The 20,161-nt window shown below is 33.1% G+C and overlaps 1 protein-coding gene across 1 annotated transcript; it reads left to right on the plus strand.

The window, feature by feature from the left end:
* The first annotated feature begins 914 nt into the window (after positions 1 to 914).
* Positions 915 to 11,256, plus strand: LOC111036671. Its single transcript, XM_022318791.1, has 2 exons — positions 915 to 1,733; positions 10,324 to 11,256. Exons 1-2 carry the CDS (start codon positions 1,314 to 1,316, stop codon positions 11,194 to 11,196), a joined length of 1,293 nt encoding a protein of 430 aa, XP_022174483.1. The 5' UTR covers positions 915 to 1,313; the 3' UTR covers positions 11,197 to 11,256.
* The last annotated feature ends 8,905 nt before the right edge of the window (positions 11,257 to 20,161 follow it).

Here is a 20,161-nt window from a genome sequence, read left to right on the forward strand (position 1 = left end):
CCCTGGTTGTAACTAATCACTAGGGCTAGGATTTATATGCATTTTGCATGTTTTTTTCCTTAAGTCCAAATTTAATGGTTGTCAGATTTGTCCACGATTTAGCTTATTCTCGTTTAAATAGAACCAACCAATTTATTTTTGCATATTTTTGCATATTTTGAACACAATACATATAATTGCATATTTATAGATTTTTGGAATTTTGACTTTTTTTAACTTAAATTTTCAAATTTTTATAATTTATTGTTAATTTTAAATGGTGTTTTTTTTCATAAAATCGATAATTTTTGGTTTATCCGTCGAATTATTGTAAATATAAAGTATAAATATTATCTATCTAAGAAATCGATATTGATTAACTCCAGGATAAATCGCATTATTTAAAATATGCACCAATAACCTCGTGTGATGTGGAAAGGAGTTTTAGTCAGTATAAATCTATTTTACGTTCAAATCGCTGGATGTTTGTATTTGAAAATTATTGAAACAACACATTATAGTAGCATGTAATAATGATATAATATAAACTAATATTCAATATTTTAATGTAATAATAATACAATTTTGAATTATGATAAATAATAATACTCTAGAAATAATAAAAATTTGTTTTTGCATATTTTTGCATATTTTGGTAAATAAAATGCATATTTTACAATTTTTTATTGCATATAAATCCTAGCCCTACAGTAATCACTGTAATCACTGTAAATACTTGAAATTTTCACCAAATGTTTATATTAGTGTTATCTATATACTGCAGTTATATTTTCAAAATATTTCGACTTTTTTGAACTTTTTATATAAACCACTGAAATTTTCAATTTTTCTGATAATTTTTTTTTTTTGAATTGTCGATTAAATTTGTTTGGCTGAGTCAAAATACTTGAAATTTTAATACAAAGTTCCTCATAAGTTATTCTTATAGTGATTAAAAAATTATAGGAATACATAGGCAACATTTGTTTTATTAACATTTGAACTAATAATGTAAAAAAGTTTTAACTAATACCACGACTAATACATTATCTCTATCACCTGTGTACAATATTATAGTCACGGACTAAGATTAATTTAACATATTTGCCTACCGAATTAATAATAACAATATATAAATCGCTTTTCGTAAACGATGATATAGCATTAAATTCAAATTTAACAACATCGATTACAATGACCCATTTCTACTTTACTGTACAGAAGACTGTCACCCTTTTAACGACTTTTTATTATTTCAGTTTGTGTCATCTGGCACCAGAACAGTTATTATAAACGCATACAAACACCACATAACTCAAAATCCAGATGCTAAAATGGTTCATCTAAAAAAAATATTATCAGAACAACTAGGAATTGGAATTGGAACTATTTATCAAACGATCTTGGAGTACAAACGGTCCAAAACAATTTCATCTCCGAATAGAACCAAAAAGTTTAAAAATGTGAAGGATAAGGTAGATGATTTTGATAAATATGCAATAAGACGGAAGATACATAAATTTTGGTCTGATCGCGAGTTCCCAACATTAGACAAAATTCTTCAAGTAATCAACGAAGATAAGGACTTACCCGATTTCTCTCGTACCTCACTGTATAGATTATTAAAATCTATGGACTTTGAGTACGTGAAGCAAGGTCGTAATAGCGCTTTAATAGAGAAGACTGAAATTGTTGATTGGCGGAGGCGATATTTAAGGGCGATACGGCGATACCGAGAAGAGGGTCGACCAATATACAGGGTGATTTTTTAAGCATGCTCACCCCACTTTTATGCTTAAATTATGCATATATTCAAATTCTGATTTTTGGAATTTTTAAATGTAATTAAAGACAATATTTTAGAGTACTTAGATTTTTCACAACATTTAAGGGATATCCTGTGGCGATACCAACTTTGGTTTTTCAAATGAGACCATACATGTTTTAAAGCAAAATGTGAATCAGTTAATTTTTCTGAAAATTTTGACGTATTGTAATCGAAATTTAAACGAAAACTTCCGGAGTTATTCTCCTTTAAATACTAAGGAATAAGGATAATAGTCCATTATACTAAATACTTCGTAAATGGATACGAACTCAATAATTATAATTTGGTATGCAATATAGAATATTAGTTAATAATTACTACTTATTACTAAATGCTTCTGGATTAATATTGCACCTGACAATTTTCAAAAACAAAGGAAATATGTATAAAATAATTTCCTTTCTATTTTATCGTGAACCTATGTTATCTTATAGCCTTTACTTCGAATAAAATATTAAATAATCGTAAGTAGCAGGTAACACGAGTGTAAATTATTATGTACATGGTTGCCAGTTAGAATATGTAATAATTAATTAGAATTACATATTGTAATATCGTAGGCATTACTTAGCTATTACACAATATGTACAATGTACTTATCGATATTTATACACATCAAGGAAAATGCTTCCAGATTACGCACATGCTCGAAGATCCGCGGGTAAGGTAAAGTAAATTTAGATATCGGCGTTTAGATAAAAGATAATTGCCAATAATAATTGCGATAAGCCACGGACCAGACTTCAATTATTAAAAGTTGTCGGCTATCTAGTTTATTGTATACATACATATACATATTGTGTACATATATCTGTGATTGGCATAGTGTTTGCTGGAAGAAATATCAACTGTTTTGTCCTTTCTATTACTCCACCAATCAAATAAAAAGCTAGAAAGGTGGACTTTTGTTAGGTTATGTTCAAACCACGATTAAAGATATCTTTAATCGTGGTTCAAACAAAAAAATTAAAATAATGATAATATCAATTTTATTTTGATACCCACATAGACTAAAATAAATAGACGGAACATTAAGCCCGAGGACTGTGGGAGTCGTGGTCGTGCCAAACGGATTAAGAGAGACAGCATGAATTTTATCATAAGAGTGAGAGAAGTAATCTCTGCTCCGAGGACAGCCAATTAGAGCGTTTGTTCAATTTTATTATTTTCTAAATGATAGTATGTGATAGTTCTCGTATCAAGATCCACCCACTTTCACGCGTTAAATTGATAACACGCGTTATGTTGATACCTTTACCACATAATATCATCTCCACAGTCCACACCAAAGACCACGATTTAAGATATACGTCGTGGCACGGACTAATTAAACAGTAAAATATGTTACACCCACCCATAGAGATTACTCTATGCACCCACCACCAGCAGCTATGGTGTTTTATTTTAATTTTGTTAATTTTGTATTATATTTAATGTGTCGCCATGATAAGAGTTGTTATCACAAATAAAAAACAGTTAGAAAATTGTTCGAGATTTTGCATCGTTGACTTCAATTTAAAAAAGGTAAAATATTAATTATTATTTTATACGTTTTCCATAATATATTAAGAATCCCTAAAAAAAAGTTATGTATCATAATTTATTGAAAATAAGAAATATACAATGTATAATTAATGTATAATTAAGCTTAAAAAACTGAAAATGTTTGATTTTAACTAAACTTTGCACCAAACAATTTTTTCTATTACGCTTTATACTTGATGAAATGTTTTAAATTAATCTGAACATTGTATTTTAGTTTGCCGAATGTGTTCAATAGGAGTTCAGGTTCCAAATCCTATCACAATTACAATGCAGATAAATCTTTTGATTACTTGAAGAATGCTAGACTTAGACTCGAAAAGAAGCATCAAAATCTAATCATATTTCTAGGAATATGATATGTTAATTAGGTATTTTTTTCTATTAAAAAAACAGATAAGTAATGAAAACTAGTGTAATTTAATTTTTATTATATTTTTAAATTGAACCAAAAATCAAAAACTATAGATCTTCATCTGAGGATGATACATCTACAGTTAAAGAATTCATTTTTTTTTCAATCAAAGCAAGATTCATTTTTTTATACTCAATCCAGCAATTCGGAGGATCGGCGTGCTTATCAGCTCCACTCTTGCGATTGAATACACAACATCTGACCTGAAAAAGTTAGTTTAAAAATTAGAGTCATAATCAACCTATTATAATATTCAAAGAAAGTATATTATTTCTGTTTGTGTGTTTTTTTTTTATGATAATGAATTTTTAGCAAGTTTTGAGTTTATAATTTAGCTGAAATTAAAAATGCTCATAATTTACATGAAAACTTAATTATTGTAAGAACCGCACACATAAACACAGATAATATACTTACCATCAAGTTTCATAACAGGTTACGCTTGTAAGATGGAGACAACAAATGCCTAAATAGTGTATTAGCGTCCTCTTAAAATTCACACTATGAAATTACCTCCCCTTGACGACTCCAATATCTTTGACGTTTTATGGCCTGGTCAATTTCAATTTTATCATTCAAGGTTTTGATGTCGAGCATTTTATATACCATAGCCAAATTGGAGTGCTTTGGACACCACCAAGAATTACACTAGATTATAAAAAAAATCTGTTTTATGTTAAATTTTAAGACCATCTTGCTAAAAATACACATATGTACCTAATATAACTGTTAATATTATACGTCATACAACGTGGGTTATACGTAGTAAACTCTTGAAAATTATCAAGATTACAATTTTAATAATTTGAGATTATATGATTAAACAGTTTAATGACGTATAGAATTCTTTCAATTTCTAAGTTTAATTAAAATGTGAACATACTTTTTCATCAATGAGTTTTGCTCGAGCTAATTCTTGTTTGTTTTCAATTTTTTCTTTTTCGACTAATACTTTAACATCATTTTGTAATGATAAATCATTCTTTTGATCCAAATAAATATTTTAAAATATGTAAATAATATTTTTAATTAGTATTTAATGTAAATTAGATATTTAAATAAATGATTTTTTATTTGTTATTATTTACCAATTGTGTTTTTAATGTGATGATTTCATCTGCAAAAATTGCATTATCGTCACTTAATTTTACATTTTCTCTCTCCTTGTTTAATAGCTGTTTTTCTAACTGTTCCTATATTAAGTTAGTTTTATTAGAATTATTGGTTATATTGATTCAAATTTGTATTCATATTTACCAATTCCATTGCCATCTTTTCAAGTTCTTTCGTTTTTTCTTCCACTAAACTTAATGCATCATTCAACTCCAAGGTCTTAAGTTCGAGCTTATTTTTCATTGTATGATGTTTCTGACAAGTTTATATTTTGTGCTATTTAATACCATTTATTTTTATTTCACATTTATTTTTAATAAAATAATTACCTGATACAATTCATCATTTAGGATTGTTAGTTCCTTGCAAGAGGCCTTATAATAACCATATCTTTTTAAAATATAGCTATGGTTAGCTTTTTTACTTTCTGTTGAAGACGCGACAGACATGTTAAAATTTAATTTACGGTATGAACGTGTTAAACTTTAGACAAAATTTTGACTGTTAAACCTATGGTGACAATGTACCTAGTGCACAGTTAAAATTATACTGAAATCCCTATGTCTTTTGTAAAGTTATTATTTCACTTATCTTTATTACTAAACCAGTTTCACCAAATATACCAGTGTAAGTTAAAATGAATTCCCTATGTCTGTATTCTGTATTTAGATTCTTTATTTTACTTATTTTCATTATATTGAAAGGTTAGGTTAGGTAGATTATGTTTTATATGTATAACAAAGTATAGAACATTTTATTTCTATCTTAATATTTTTTTTTTATTATCTTCCAATGTTTATAATACACAATACAGCTTTTATGGAATAATAATTTACAAATGAGAAAAAACTCAAACATACAATTTAGATGCAATATGTATTAGTATAATGTAGTAAAATGTATTTACATTACACAAACTAAACTACTAATAGTTTACTAAACTAAACACAAGTATATTTTCATTTTATTTAAAGAATTTTGGGGAAATATCAATTGTAGTAATGCATCCTAGCAATTTTATTGGTGCAACTTATTTGTGTCCATGGTTCCTGTACAAGATACCTTTTTTTTATGAGCATTAATATCAGTAACATCACGAGCTTATACGCATTTTTTTCAATATAATTTAAATCATGTCATATTCTAACGAAGAAAAAATGGATATGCTTAAATGTTATACACAGTGTAATAATAATGCTGTAGCAGCAGTTAAGTTATATACTGAACTTTATGGTGACCGTACAATTCCTAGCCGTTTTACTTTTTCAAGGATTCAAAGGAATTTACTTTTACACGGTTCTTTCAATAAAAATAATAGAAAAAGTGTAAGATGTAACCGAGTAATAAATGAAAAAAATACTATTATGGTTCTTGCACATTTATATAAAAATCCACATACATCATTACGAATTATATCAGGTTAGTAGTCAAATTTTTGTTAACACTTTTTTAAATTATTTTATGTTATGATTATTATTTATTTTAACTTCATGGCTAAGATCATAGTTATTCATGCAATCAATAAATATTGTATGAATAAACTTTTAAATTAAAATAACTTAAATTAAACTCAAAATTTATCTATGTTTATTTGTTGTAAGCCGAAACTGGAATAACATACAGTTCTTGCCAAAAAATAGCAAAATTAAATAAATTCCATGATTACAAAATTCAATTAATACACCATTTACGTCCAACTGATTTTGAAAGAAGATTACACATGGTAGCTCAGTTTTTAACAAAAATAGATGAAGAACCGGACTTTCTAACAAATATTTTATGGACAGACGAATCACAATTTACAAATAATGGAATGATCAATAGACATAATAGTCATTATTGGTCCGATTCAAACCCTCATTGGACCAAAGACATTAACTTTCAAGTTAAGTGGGGAGTTAATGTATGGTGCGGAATTTTGGGAGGTATTTTAATAGGTCCTTACTTTTTTGATGGTACACTAACTGGGATTAAATATAAAAACTTTTTAAACAATGAAATTCCAAAACTCTTGGAAGACGTATCATTAGAACAACGTTTAAAAATATACTATCATCAAGATGGAGCCCCGGCACACAATAGTAACATAGTTCGAGAATGTTTAACAGAAATATTTGGAGTCAACTGGATCGGTAATCATGTTTTCATGTTTTAAAAGATAAATTAATTATTTCAGAATTTTTTAATAAATAGGTACATATAGTCCAGAAATTAAATGGCCAGCCCGTAGTCCAGATTTGACTCCCATAGATTTTTTTCTTTGGGGTTTCTTAAAAGAAGTTGTCTATATAACCCCATCAGCTACTATAGAAGAACTTAAGAATAAAATAGTAGACGCCTGTGCATCAATTCCCAGAGAAATGTTATTAAAAGTAACCCACCATGAAGTGTTGAAACGAATGGAAATGTGCTTAAAAGTAAACGGTCAAAATTTTGAACATTTGTTAAAATATAAGTAATTTTAATACTAAATATTATTATCTTTTATTTAGTGAAAAAATATATTTGTTTAATATAACTCTTGTCATTAATTTAACTAACAAAACCTATAACTACCAAATATCAAAAAGTGACCACATTAATACTATAATATAAACCTTTTTGCTTACGGTGCAGTTTAATAATTACAATTTAATGTGATACACTATTTCAATTTCAATAGCTATAGATAAAGTTGTTTATGGTCTATTAATTATTGATAATCAGGGCTCGGGACTTTATGCACTAACAAATATGTATCGAATGTGATTTTTAATATCTGTTTCTCAAACAAATATGCAGATGAATTAAGTCCCAAGCCCTGTTGAAAATATAACAAATGTTTAAATGAATCAACTAAAAAATTTTAATTTAAAAAACCCCAATATTCTGCTAATGTAGATTCTGATATTAATGCACAACTTAAAATATGATAACTACTTTTATAAAAATATTTTCAATTTCAAATTTAGAATAGGAATTTTGAATTAGTTGAAAATGAAAATATACCTGTGTATACCAAAATTATTTTCCTTATTTATGTACTATACATAGAAACATTGATAATCATCTTTGAAACCTTCTTTCAAACTATCACTGTAGAGTGTAGTCACATGCAAGATTTTAGTGGAATAATAGCAGTATCCACGTTGCTAGATAACATTTACCCATTCTGAAAGTAAAAACAATGAATATAATTTACTAAAATTTATTTATTTAAGTCTTTAAGCTAATGTACTTTTTATAAGATCAATCCAGCAATTCGGAGGATCGGCGTGCTTATCAATGTTGTCCACTCTTGCGATTGAATACACAACATCGAATTCAACATTGAACATTTAAGTATGAGCTTCGCAAAAAAAAAAATAACAACTAGGTATTATGTTTTCCTGAAATCAAATGTATGAGATAAAATTATGTTTGATATTAATTGAAAAATAAGCATAAAAAATATTTTACTTACAACTATATGCAAATACTATCTATGAATAATTTTGTCCATAAATATGTTTTATTTTGTGTTTTATAGATTTTACATTTTAGATTTAATACACCTCAAATTTAATCTTTGTATTATTTGCCTGAAATCAAATATAAAAATTTAAATGACATTTAATAAAACTGAATAATATAATATTACCTAATGTATCATGTAAAAACATTGGTAGGTAATCATCTTTGAACTGCAATATACATTAATATAGAAATAAATGAACATTGATCAAATTCCTCGGAAACTCTTACTCCAACTGTAGTTGTAATTACATGCAAGTTTAAGGTAAGATAATAACAATATCCATGTTGGCAGATAATACATAACATTTCTGAAAATAAAAACATATTTAAATTTAAAAGTGATGAAGTTAATTTACTAATATATATTTAAGCCAGTCCTTTACTCTTTTATATAACATTTTGTATACTAACTTACCCTTTAAAAAAGTAATTTTGCAGGTAGGTCTACTTAAAAACACTTATTAAAATTTTTTCTAGGTTCCACAAAATTATACCATTATTTGAACAAATCGAAATGTTGACATTTGGTATTAAATAGCCCAAAATATAAATATGTCAAGAACATTATACAAAAAAAAAATAAACTTGAGATTCAGACCTCGGAGTTGAATGATTTATAATTGATGAAAAAACTTAAGAACTTGAGAACATGATAACTAAAATAGTAAATATGAATTAATAAAACACGAATGACTTCTAAGCAACCATTTACCATACTATTGTGCAGACTGCAGTGTGCACATGGACGCATAGAAGCATTTACGACAAAATACACATATTAGACACAGAATAGATTACATAACGATAACATTATAATAAATTTGTTAATATTTGGTATAAGTCATAGAGAGGCCATATCGTATCTACTCTATGCAATTATAGTTTTGAAGTAAGGAAATAAGGTTAGGTCAGCAAGATAACTGATAACAAGATAACCAAATCGTTTAAATAGTATTTTGAATTTTACCGCGAATCATTCCACATAATATGTACAGTCGTACAAACTTAATGATACCTACTAATAATACTGATAATTTGTTTTTAATATTTGGTCACTATGCATCTCCCCCTTTTGCTTGCTTCACTTGCGTTAGCTTATAGCCACCACCTGGTGTAACCTAATATGTACCTGTGTATAATAATATATTTTATCGTGGTCGGTTCCTATCTATATTATATTTATATTTTATGGGCTTACGGCAATTACCTTTCATTTCTTATCTTAAAGTTATAGCACGTGCGTAATATAGAAGCAATTAACTGAGCGTGTATAAATAATAATACAAGAGTAGTAGCTATGTTTAATTCTATTATAAATTATAATATGTATTTCTAATTCATTATTACATATTCTAACTGGCAACCACGTACATAATAATTTACACTCGTGTTACCTGCTACTTACGATTATTTAATATTTTATTCGAAGTAAATAGTTATGCTTATACCCATAGGCTATAAGATAACATAGGTACACGATAAAATAGAAAGGAAATTATTTTATACATATTTCCTTTGTTTTTGAAAATTGTCAGGTGCAATATTATTCCATAAGCATTTAGTAATAAGTAGTAATTATTAACTAATATTTTATATTGCATAATTATTGAGTTCGTATCCATTTACGAAGTATTTAGTACAATGGACTATTATCCTTATTCCTTAGTATTTAAAGGAGAATAACTCCGGAAGTTTTCGTTTAAATTTCGATTACAATACGTCAAAATTTTCAGAAAAATTAACTGATTCACATTTTGCTTTAAAACATGTATGGTCTCATTTGAAAAACCAAAGTTGGTATCGCCACAGGATAATCCTTAAATGTTTTGAAAAATCTAAGTACACGAAAATATCGTCTTTAACTACACTTAAAAATTCCAATAATCAGAATTTGAATATATGCATAATTTAAGAATAAAAATGGGGTGAGCATGCTTAAAAAATCACCCTGTATTATCTGGACGAAACTTGGGTCAATGCTGGTGACGTTCCACACAAGGTTTGGTGCGATAAATCGATAAAATCAGCAAGGGATGCAACTTCAAAGGGCCTTACAACCGGTGCAGTAAAACCAAGTGGAAAAGGGAAGCGTCTTATTGTTTGCCATATAGGATCTGAAGATGGATTCGTCCCTGACAGTTTGTTATGCTTTGAGTCTAAAAAAAACACTCAAGACTATCACGATGAAATGAATGGTGAATGTTTCCGTGAATGGTTGGAAAGTGTTTTGCCTAGACTCAAAGATAACGCTGTTATTGTTATGGATAACGCCCCTTATCACTCCGTAAAACAAGAAAAGTGCCCAAATTTGAATACGAGGAAAGCCGATATTATTGCGTGGCTCGAGAGCAAAAGAGAGGTTGTTGATAAGTCTATGGTTATTCGAGAACTAATTCCGATTGTCAATAGACTGAAGCCAATACACAACAAATACGTGATAGATGAAATGGTCAAAACACATAATAAAGATGTACTTCGTTTACCACCATATCATTGCGAGCTCAATCCGATTGAGCTCGCATGGTCCAGTGTAAAAAATTATGTGAGAAAGAATAATACCACTTTCAAGCTGCAAGATGTCAAACGATTATTAATTGAAGGCGTTAAAAGGGTAGATTCTGAGATGTGGAAAAATTTTATTAAACATGTAGTTGACGAAGAAGACAAATTGTGGAACATGGACTTCATTGTTGATGAGTTGACGGCTGAACAAGAACCGTGTGTTTTGAATCTGGGCCCCGATGACTCGGACTCAGAATCGAACTCGGAGTCAGAATCAGACTTGGACTCAGATAACGACATCAGACATCTTTCAGACGAGTAAATTCATTTGTAAATTATGTATTATTATTTTTGACTATGATTATTGTAATTGTATTATTGTTTTTAGTATTATATTTGAATTATCGTTTTCCCCTATGATTATTGTAATATGGTATTATTGTTTTTGACTATGATTATTTTTAACTATTATTAATATTATATTTTGATTATTAGCTACAGTATAATTGTGTTATAATGATTTTAAATATTCGTATTAGGTATTTTTGTCTAAAAAATTAGTGTTAGGATTTGACGAAAATTTGTATTATTATATTTTTGACTATGAATATTGTAATTGTATTATTGTTTTTAGTATTATATTTGAATTATCGTTTTCCACTATGATTAATATTATATTTTTATTATTGTTTATTTGATTATTACCTACAGTATAATTGTGTTTTTATGATTTAAAATATTCTTATTAGGTACTTTTGTCTCAAAAAATATTGTTAGGATTTGACGAAAATTTTTCTGTAACAAAAATTTCATAGTGACAAACAACACCAAATCACAGCAGTCGCAATACAACACTACAGCTACAGCGCCTTGGCCTTACTAATTAATAATTAAAGCAGCCGCAGGCTTCCGCGCGTTTCGATAATCGTAAAAGCTCGGCAACGTCTTCGTGAAACGTCGTGTAGCAAGGTGGGGGAAATTTGGCCTTGGTACTGCCGCAGCCGTCAGTCGTATGCGCAAAAGTGACCGTTCTCTTTTGGAACAGAGTATAGGGTCGCTTGTGGGGCTAGCTGTCCACCAGGTGGTGTTTAGGAGGGTTAGCGATACCGTCATCGACTCGAAGGTTTTCGGGGCCTCGGCTGTTCCGGAAGTAGATATCACTTCTGGTACGGGGCCCTCGGTGTTCATCGAGTCATCGGTCGCCGGGGGTGTTGGGTTGGGGGGTGCGGGGGCCGTCGGTTTCTCCAGACGGTGCTGCTGGGGCGCTTGCCTTTTCCTCTCGCGGAATTCCCGGAGCTGCTCCTTGTTCCAGCGTTGGCGGGTGGTTTCTGTTATTGCTGTGGGTGCTGATGGCGCGGCGGTGATGGTCGACGTTGCGCGTGGTGCCGGTACCGGCCTTTCCATCAGCGGACGTGGAGGGGGTTGGCTTCGCGCCGTTGCGCGTGCCGCCCGTCTGGGACTGCGCGACTGGTTTAGCCGCATTGCGGCAGCTGGGTCGTCCCTTGTTGCCCTCCGGAACACGGCGGTGCGGTCCTCCCACCCCCGCGTGTATGCAGCCCACAGAACTGGGTCCCGCTGGAGCTGTGCCGTGGGCATTTGCCTTACACAGTGGTGGTGTTGGTGGCCTCCGCTTGGCTGACCGTCCTCAGCCGCTGTCGCGCCTGCTCCAGTAGCTTCGCCGCCTGCTGGAGTGTGGTTGTAGTTGTGGTCGGCGGTTGACGGTCCATCTTGGGCTGGTATATTCGACTGTAAATTGTGTACACTCAATTCTATTGTGGGTTTAACGGTGTGGGGTGTTCGCCCGCGCGAGGTAGGGCACGTTGTTTATACTGCGCGCTTAAAGCACGACACATGAATTTTGCGCGGCGGTTGCTGGTCGGTTACGAATACTCCTTTACCTACTTGCCGCGCGAGTTGCACGGGGCCCCACCATTTCGGTGCGAATCTGGCGTGGAATTTTTTGTGCGCTTTGTAGTAAACCCTGTCACCTGTCCTATACTTAGTGTACGCCTGGTCACCTTTTTCAGGTGGTGTTTCCAGGGCGTTCTTTCCGCGCTGCTCCCTATCTATATTTATCAGCTCGATCGAGACGTCTACCGTCTGAGATAGTGCCCAGTCCCCCGGCCGTTTGCCCTCCCTACCGAGGACAAGTACCGAAGGGGGTAGTCCGTCTGGTCGTTGTGCCTATTCCGGATCGAGAATAAGATAGGGGCTAATTTGGTGTCCCAGGTGTTGTGGTTACCGCCTATGAGTAGCGCGCGTAAACCTTTTTTTATTTCCTAGTTTCATTTCAACCTAACTTGGGTTGGCCCTTGGGTGGTATACCGGAGTCGTCCAGCCTTCGGCCCCCCATTGCTCTATCGCGCTGCGCATGTCGTTTGCTACGAATTGGGGGCCGTTGTCGCTTAGGCACACACGGGGGTATCCGAAACGTGAAAAAAAGCTCTTTCTCGAGCGTTTCGGTGATTGTTATTGTAGTGGCTGTGCCAAGGGGGTACGCCTTGGTCCATCTACTAAACAAGTCCGTAGCGACCAGTAAATATTTTTTGCCCCCGCTGGTGCGTGGGTAGGGGCCCATGAGGTCTCCGCTGATTACCTCCCAGGGCTGGCGGGGTATTCTAGCGGTTTTCGGATCGTTGGCGCGCGCGTTAAGTGGTTTGGTGCACGCGCATATGTGGCACGACTTGACGTAAAGTCGAATGTCGTTTTTCAGCCCTTTCCAGAAAAACCGCTGTCTTACCGCCCTGTAGGTCTCTTTCCAGCCCGGGTGATTTGCGAGAGCGTGATCGTGGTATATTCATATCACGTTCTGCGCCTTGTGTTTGGGAACGACTACTGGTGTGTTGTCGCGCAATTTTATTCGCAGTAGGCCGTCGGTGAAAATATACTCATTATTTTTTCCGCGGTGTTCCCGGTATTGCGCTCCGGGCCGTCCGGCAGCCCGTTATTTATGATGTCTAGCGTGGCGGGGTCATCGGTTTGCCACGTCGTGAGCATTGTGTGTGTAATGTGTGTGCCGTTGGTTGTGTCGCCCGTGTTGGTGGTGGCGAACAAATTATCCGGCGGTTGACTCGAAGGGGTACGTGGTGAGGTGGGTACGCTTACTAGTCGGTCCTCGAGGTGTTCCTCGTTTACCGGGAGTCCAGGGGCCGGATGGCGTGATAGCATGTCCGGCGCTTCATTCTGAACGCCAGGTATGTGGGTGGTTTGAAAGTCTAGGTTGGCCAGTTGTAATGACCACATGGTCAACTTAGCATTTGTGTTTTTGGCGCGATGGAGCCATCTGAATGCCGTGTTGTCGGTAAATAGTTCAAAGCGGCGGGTCTCCAGATATGGTTGTAAAACTTGTCCGTCGCCCAGTTTATGGCGAGGCACTCGCGCTCGACAGCGCCGTACCTTGTCTGCGTATAACTAAACTTTTTACTTGCGTAGGCGATTATCCGTCTTTCCTCCGGTCTGTCACCCCGTTGGAAAAGTACGGTTCCCGCCCCTATCTCGCTAGCATCAGTCTGTAAGCAGAACGGTTTTCCGTAATCTGGTGTGGACAGTCGTGGTGAGTCGTACAGAGCGCATTTTATTTTCACAAAAGCCGCCTGTTCGGTCTCGGTCCAGGACCATTTTGCCCCCTGTTTGAGCCTATCTGTTAGGGGCGCTATGGTATCCGCGTAATTGTCGACGAACTGGCTGTACCAGTTGCAAACGACCAGAAATTTCCGTAGGTCCCTAACTTTGGTGGGTGTGGGGAAACTCTTTATGCCTTCTAATTTCTCCGGTTGTTTATCTATCCCTTCGGAGGTGACTAGGTGTCCGAGAAATGAGATTTCGGTAGATCCAAATCGACATTTTTCGGTATTGCATGTTAACCCGTGTCTTTGTAGCCGTTTCAAAGTGTTGTCTAGGTGGCACTGGTGTTCGTCCGTGTTGTTTGAAAACACTATTATGTCGTCTAGGTAGACTTGGACGAACTCATCCAAATACCCCCTCAAAGCTTCGTTCATTAGGCATACAAATGTCATGGGGCTATTTTTAAGTCCGAAGGAGAGGACTCGGAATTGGTACAGGCCCCGACGCATCCGGAATGCCATGTATTTTCGTGCGTTCTGGTTAAGTGGTACTTGCCAGTAACCCGACTTTAAATCCAAAACGCTGAAAACTTTTGCCCCTCTCATTTGACGTATCAATTTATTGAGGTCCGGCATCGGGTAAGCGTCCGACTCAGTGATGTCATCGATTCGCCTATAGTCAATACACAGTCGGGGGGAGCGGTCTTTCTTTTTCGCTAGAATGACGGGTGCAGCCCACGGGGATGTGCTCGGTTCTACGAGTCCCTGTTGTTCCATATCCCGTATCATTGCGTCAATAGTGTTTTTTTTTGCCTGTGGGTAGGGATATGGTTTGAGTGCTATGGGTGTTTGGTTTTTAAGGAGAATATCGTGTTCAAGTAATCTGGTGTGGCCCACCGTACCGCTGAAAACGTCCGGATAATTTTGAATTACTTCGGTTATTCTCGCGCGCGCGTGTGTGTGGGTTTCCGTTTATTTCCAAATTTTCGATAACTGGTGTCGGACGGGGAGTGGGTGTCCGGCCCTTCCAGCACGCTGTTGTTCTCCTATGTGACCCTAAGTGTATGGTGATAGTGGTGTAGTCCCAGGAGACTTCGTTCTCGACGAGGAAGTCGTGTCCTAAGAGCATGTCGCAATATAAACTTTCCAGAATGACTGCGTTAAACGTGATAGTGAGTTCCCCTATTCTGGCTTCGAATGAGGAGGTACCACTTGTTGTGGTGGTGTGTCCGTCAGCCATTCGGACTTGAGTGAATTGTCCGTAGGGGGGTGTACCAAATTTGTGGGCAATGTTCGGGCTTACATATGATTTTTGTGCATGTGAGTCGAGTAGGGCTGTTACAAAGCCTGACCTAAATTCAAGTTCGACCGCGGGGGTCGGAATTTTGTCGGGGCATATTTGCGTAGTTCATACGACGTGGAGTGCTCCGTATAGCGGCTCAATTGGTTCTTAACCGCGAGAGCGTGGTCCCGGGTAGCGGTTTGCACCGCCATTACCAGGGCGTCCGTCTCGGTTGCCGCTGTGCTATGTGCGTGTTCCACAGTTGTGGGCAAAAATTTCGAAGTAGGGGTCGGGGTGTGTGATGATGACCTACTACTCGCTGAAATTTTTTGTTTATTGACGAGGGATATTTATGATGACGCCGATTTTTTTGATGCGAGTAGTACCTGGGTCCCTGTGTGTTGTCCACCGCCACCGCCTGGTTCGCCACAGCGCCACCGCCACCGATACCGCCCAGCCATGGCTCGCCCGGTATCACTACTATTCGGAGATTAATAGAGGATCATGCCGCCGTTATACCTACGTGTGCATTATACACACACATATGCATATTTACACACATGCATATGCAACCGGGTGGTCAAAGAAACTGCAGCAATCACATCATAATTGCTTACATATTAATTAAGCATAATTAATAAATCGTAGGATGTTTTTCACACACATGTCTTTTTACTTAGTTTTTTTTTTTTTCATGTTGATTTTTGATATTCAGCATTTCCATTCACTTAAAATCCCTGTCCTTCTGATTTGAAATAATGATAATCAGTATGAGTTATATTTTGTACCAAAAAGTGTTAACGTATTTCATAATGTTTAATTTGGCAGTCATTTTTTAAAATTTATTTTTAAATGATAAAGAATTTTCAAGGCGGAAAAAGAATAATAATAATGAATTCGTTATTCCGAATCAGGATTTTCCTGCAATGAAAGTTTAATGTTATTATTTTTACTATTAGTTTATTATTCAAATTCAATGTTCAGTGTCGATGAACAACCATTGCCCCAGCCAATAAATTTATTTATGTATCAATATCTATTGATAATTCTGAAACATTCCTGGGAAATACTGAACAAAATTGTTTGTATAATATGGCAGGTACCTTTAATGATATATTATTTTTAAAGCTTTAAAAATGGATATTATTCTAATTGGAGTAACCTCTAATTATGCTTTGAACTTTTAAACTCTATGCTGCCCTACTTCGGTTACAATGATCTGCATATTTAAACAAATATAACCACTTTTAAGTTTAACGTAATTATTAGTTTTATATTAAAATATTAATTTTGCTTGCATTCTTAAATATTACAGGGTACATTGTTTCAAGGCTAGAAAATAGTGAAACATGTTGTGAAAATTGTATTGCTTCAGTATGTGCTTTTGAACCAAAATGTGGTGGCTGAGCATACTGCTTTAGTTAGGCTGAAAGAATTTAAAATTGGCTGCCTCAAATATGTCACTGACAAATGTTTTCAATTTTTCCTCAGGATGGAAGAAACTTTCCGAAAATATAGGTCTTTAATAATTAAGAATAAAAGAAACATATTCATTAAAAAATTGTCTTCAGAATTGCATAATTTTAATTTTTTTGATTTCCATCAAATAAACAAAAAAAAATGTTAAATTATTATATTGAATTTAGATGCGAAAATTTGTTTCTTCTTTTAACCAAAAATTTAAAGAAAAATTTTGCTTCTCTCAAAGCCAGCAAGTGTTGCAATGAGGGAAGCCATAAAAAAATATTAATAATACTTCATGTTATATACTTTTCTATATTTTTATAATGTTATAATTTATAGAAATTATTATGAGAAAGTGAAGGTTATTCTAATTGTTTTTTAAATGACTTAAACAATATTTAGTGATGTATACTGTATAAGTTTATTTCACTTATTATTTTTATTACTAGGTGTGCTCAAACAAAAATAAAACAATATACTATATTATTCTACAAAAGTTATATTCAATACTAAGAGCTGAAAATAATGTTAAAAATAATATATAATATGTATTCATTTACTTTTTTCTTTTATCTGTATTATAATTATTTGTAGCAGATAAGTAGTTATATGTACCTAAAAATCTACCTTATGTATTCAAAAATGTAAAAAATGATTTTAATAAATACATTTTTTTGTGAAATTTTCAAATAATGAACACTATATATTTCTGAAACATAACATTTTTTACAAAATATTGTTTTACTTTGAATATGATTTTATGTGCTGAAAATTGTTTATCAGTTTATTGGAAATTTAATATTCGAGAAATATTATCCAATTGGAGTTGCATACTTTCAATAAAAATATGTTTAAACATAAAACTCCGGGCCTACTTATAACCAATGTTATGAATACATATTATACCAAATTCATAATAGGAATAAAGAACAACACATTATCAAATTATAAACATAATATATACTTACATCAATTATGTCAATTTAATGCTTATCAATCATGTTTATTTTATCATAATTATTTATAAATTTTAAGTTAATAATATATTCTAAATAATTTTAATTGAAAATAAAGTATTTTATTGGAGTGTTTAATAGAATAAAATAGTTTTTAAAATACACTTAAATACTTTTTGATAAAGAGTATTTAAAATATGTACTTATTCAATACTTGTAGAAGTATTTGAATACCAATACTTAAATACTTTACAACACTAACTATAACAAGGTTATACGCTAAAAAATTAGTGTATAATGCCACTAACTGAAATGTTTAAATTTAAAAAAAGGCGGGAAACGTTTGGACGATTAATGGCTGCTATCACACCAGTTGGCCACTCTCTCTAATATCAAGAATCTCTAGTATTGACCATAGACAAGTATACAAATAGATAGGCAACCGCAATGTTATTATTCGGGACATTGAGCCCTGCGCTCCCGGTGGCTGGTGAATGAAACTTCGATCCCTTCTCTCCACCCTTACATAGCTCAACGCGCCACCGCATATATAGATTACCACTGTTAATTATGATTTTTAATACTCAATTGAAATTAATAAAACAAACACCAAAAATAAATTGAATTAATTTTTATTATAATATACTATAACAATATACAAAAACTTTGAAATAATAAGAATATATTCTAATATTTATTTTAAAATATTCAAGTAATACTCAAATACTTTTAAAAAGTATTTTTTACAACACTGGATATAGCTAGGTATAATAAACATATATCTAGTCAATGGGAATATTTACACATATTTCAAAATTAAAATTAACAAAGTGAAATAGTATAATAATCTAATAATCATATCTTAAGAGGTCCTTTTTTTTTCTAGAAAACAATTTGCACCTTTCAAGAGCATTTATTTTAATTTTATCCGATTCATTTTTATTTAAATTTATTTGCGTACACCAATTATGTACCTTTAATTGTACCACAAAACTAACAAATTTTTATTTAAAAATTAATTTATGGTCAAGACATGCTATGTATTTTATATCAACTTTTCCTTCAATAATATTAATTAACTCTATTTTCAAATTTTTATGATGGCATAAATTAGGTAAAACATGAGAAATAATATTAATTACGTTTTGCACCAATAAACAAAATTTAGAATCCGGATATTTCAGTAGTAAATTACCACTATGTTTATAGTCTCTAGCCTGAATTAATTGATGGTCATTTGACAGTTTTGAACAAATTTCATTTAGACATATACGGCAGTTTTTAAACAAGACAGAATTCAACTTTTTTACAATATATGCTGCTATATAGTTCTGGGTTTGACTTCCTAATAATGTTAAATTATAATCATTGTCTGTAAACTTTTTTGGCAAAACATCAGCGATTCGTTCTTCGATTTCATATTCGATGGTATTTGCTTCACAGTTTGTATACGTTTCAAATAATGTTTGGTAAGAAATCAAACAGCCACCTGAGAAATCTTCTTCGCAGTTACTACCTGGAGAATGTGCTAACATTAAATTGTTGAGTAGTAAAGTCTTGTATGCTGAGGCAAACATATCGCATGTCGGATTGTTATTTCTCTATCCTAAAGCCCGTATTGCACCGAATAAATTCTCCAAAGCATCTTGGTTCAAATGCCTTGGCAACAATACCGTTGTCATTTAATGTTTTATATATATTTTGAAAACCTCCATTGAGCTAATTTTTCACCGTCAACATTAAATATTACATTTTTTGTCAACAAATTGTTACGAATTCCTTTCAAAAGGTGTGGTGTATCATATAAGTGAAAAATTTTAACTACATTGGTATAGCTATCAGATTCACATTCTATTTTATAGAAATCACCAAAGAATGATTCATTCTTTCTTAAATAACGTGCTTTGGTGTCGTTCATAAGAATATTAATAGCTGCTGTATTGGTCGCTCCTTGATCACAAATGCTTGATATTATATTCAATCCAGTTGAATGTACTGCTCGAAGTACCTCACGAATTTGAT

Source organism: Myzus persicae, unplaced genomic scaffold, assembly GCF_001856785.1.
Source record: "Myzus persicae strain clone G006 unplaced genomic scaffold, MPER_G0061.0, whole genome shotgun sequence".
In the NCBI taxonomy this organism is placed as follows: domain Eukaryota; kingdom Metazoa; phylum Arthropoda; class Insecta; order Hemiptera; family Aphididae; genus Myzus; species Myzus persicae.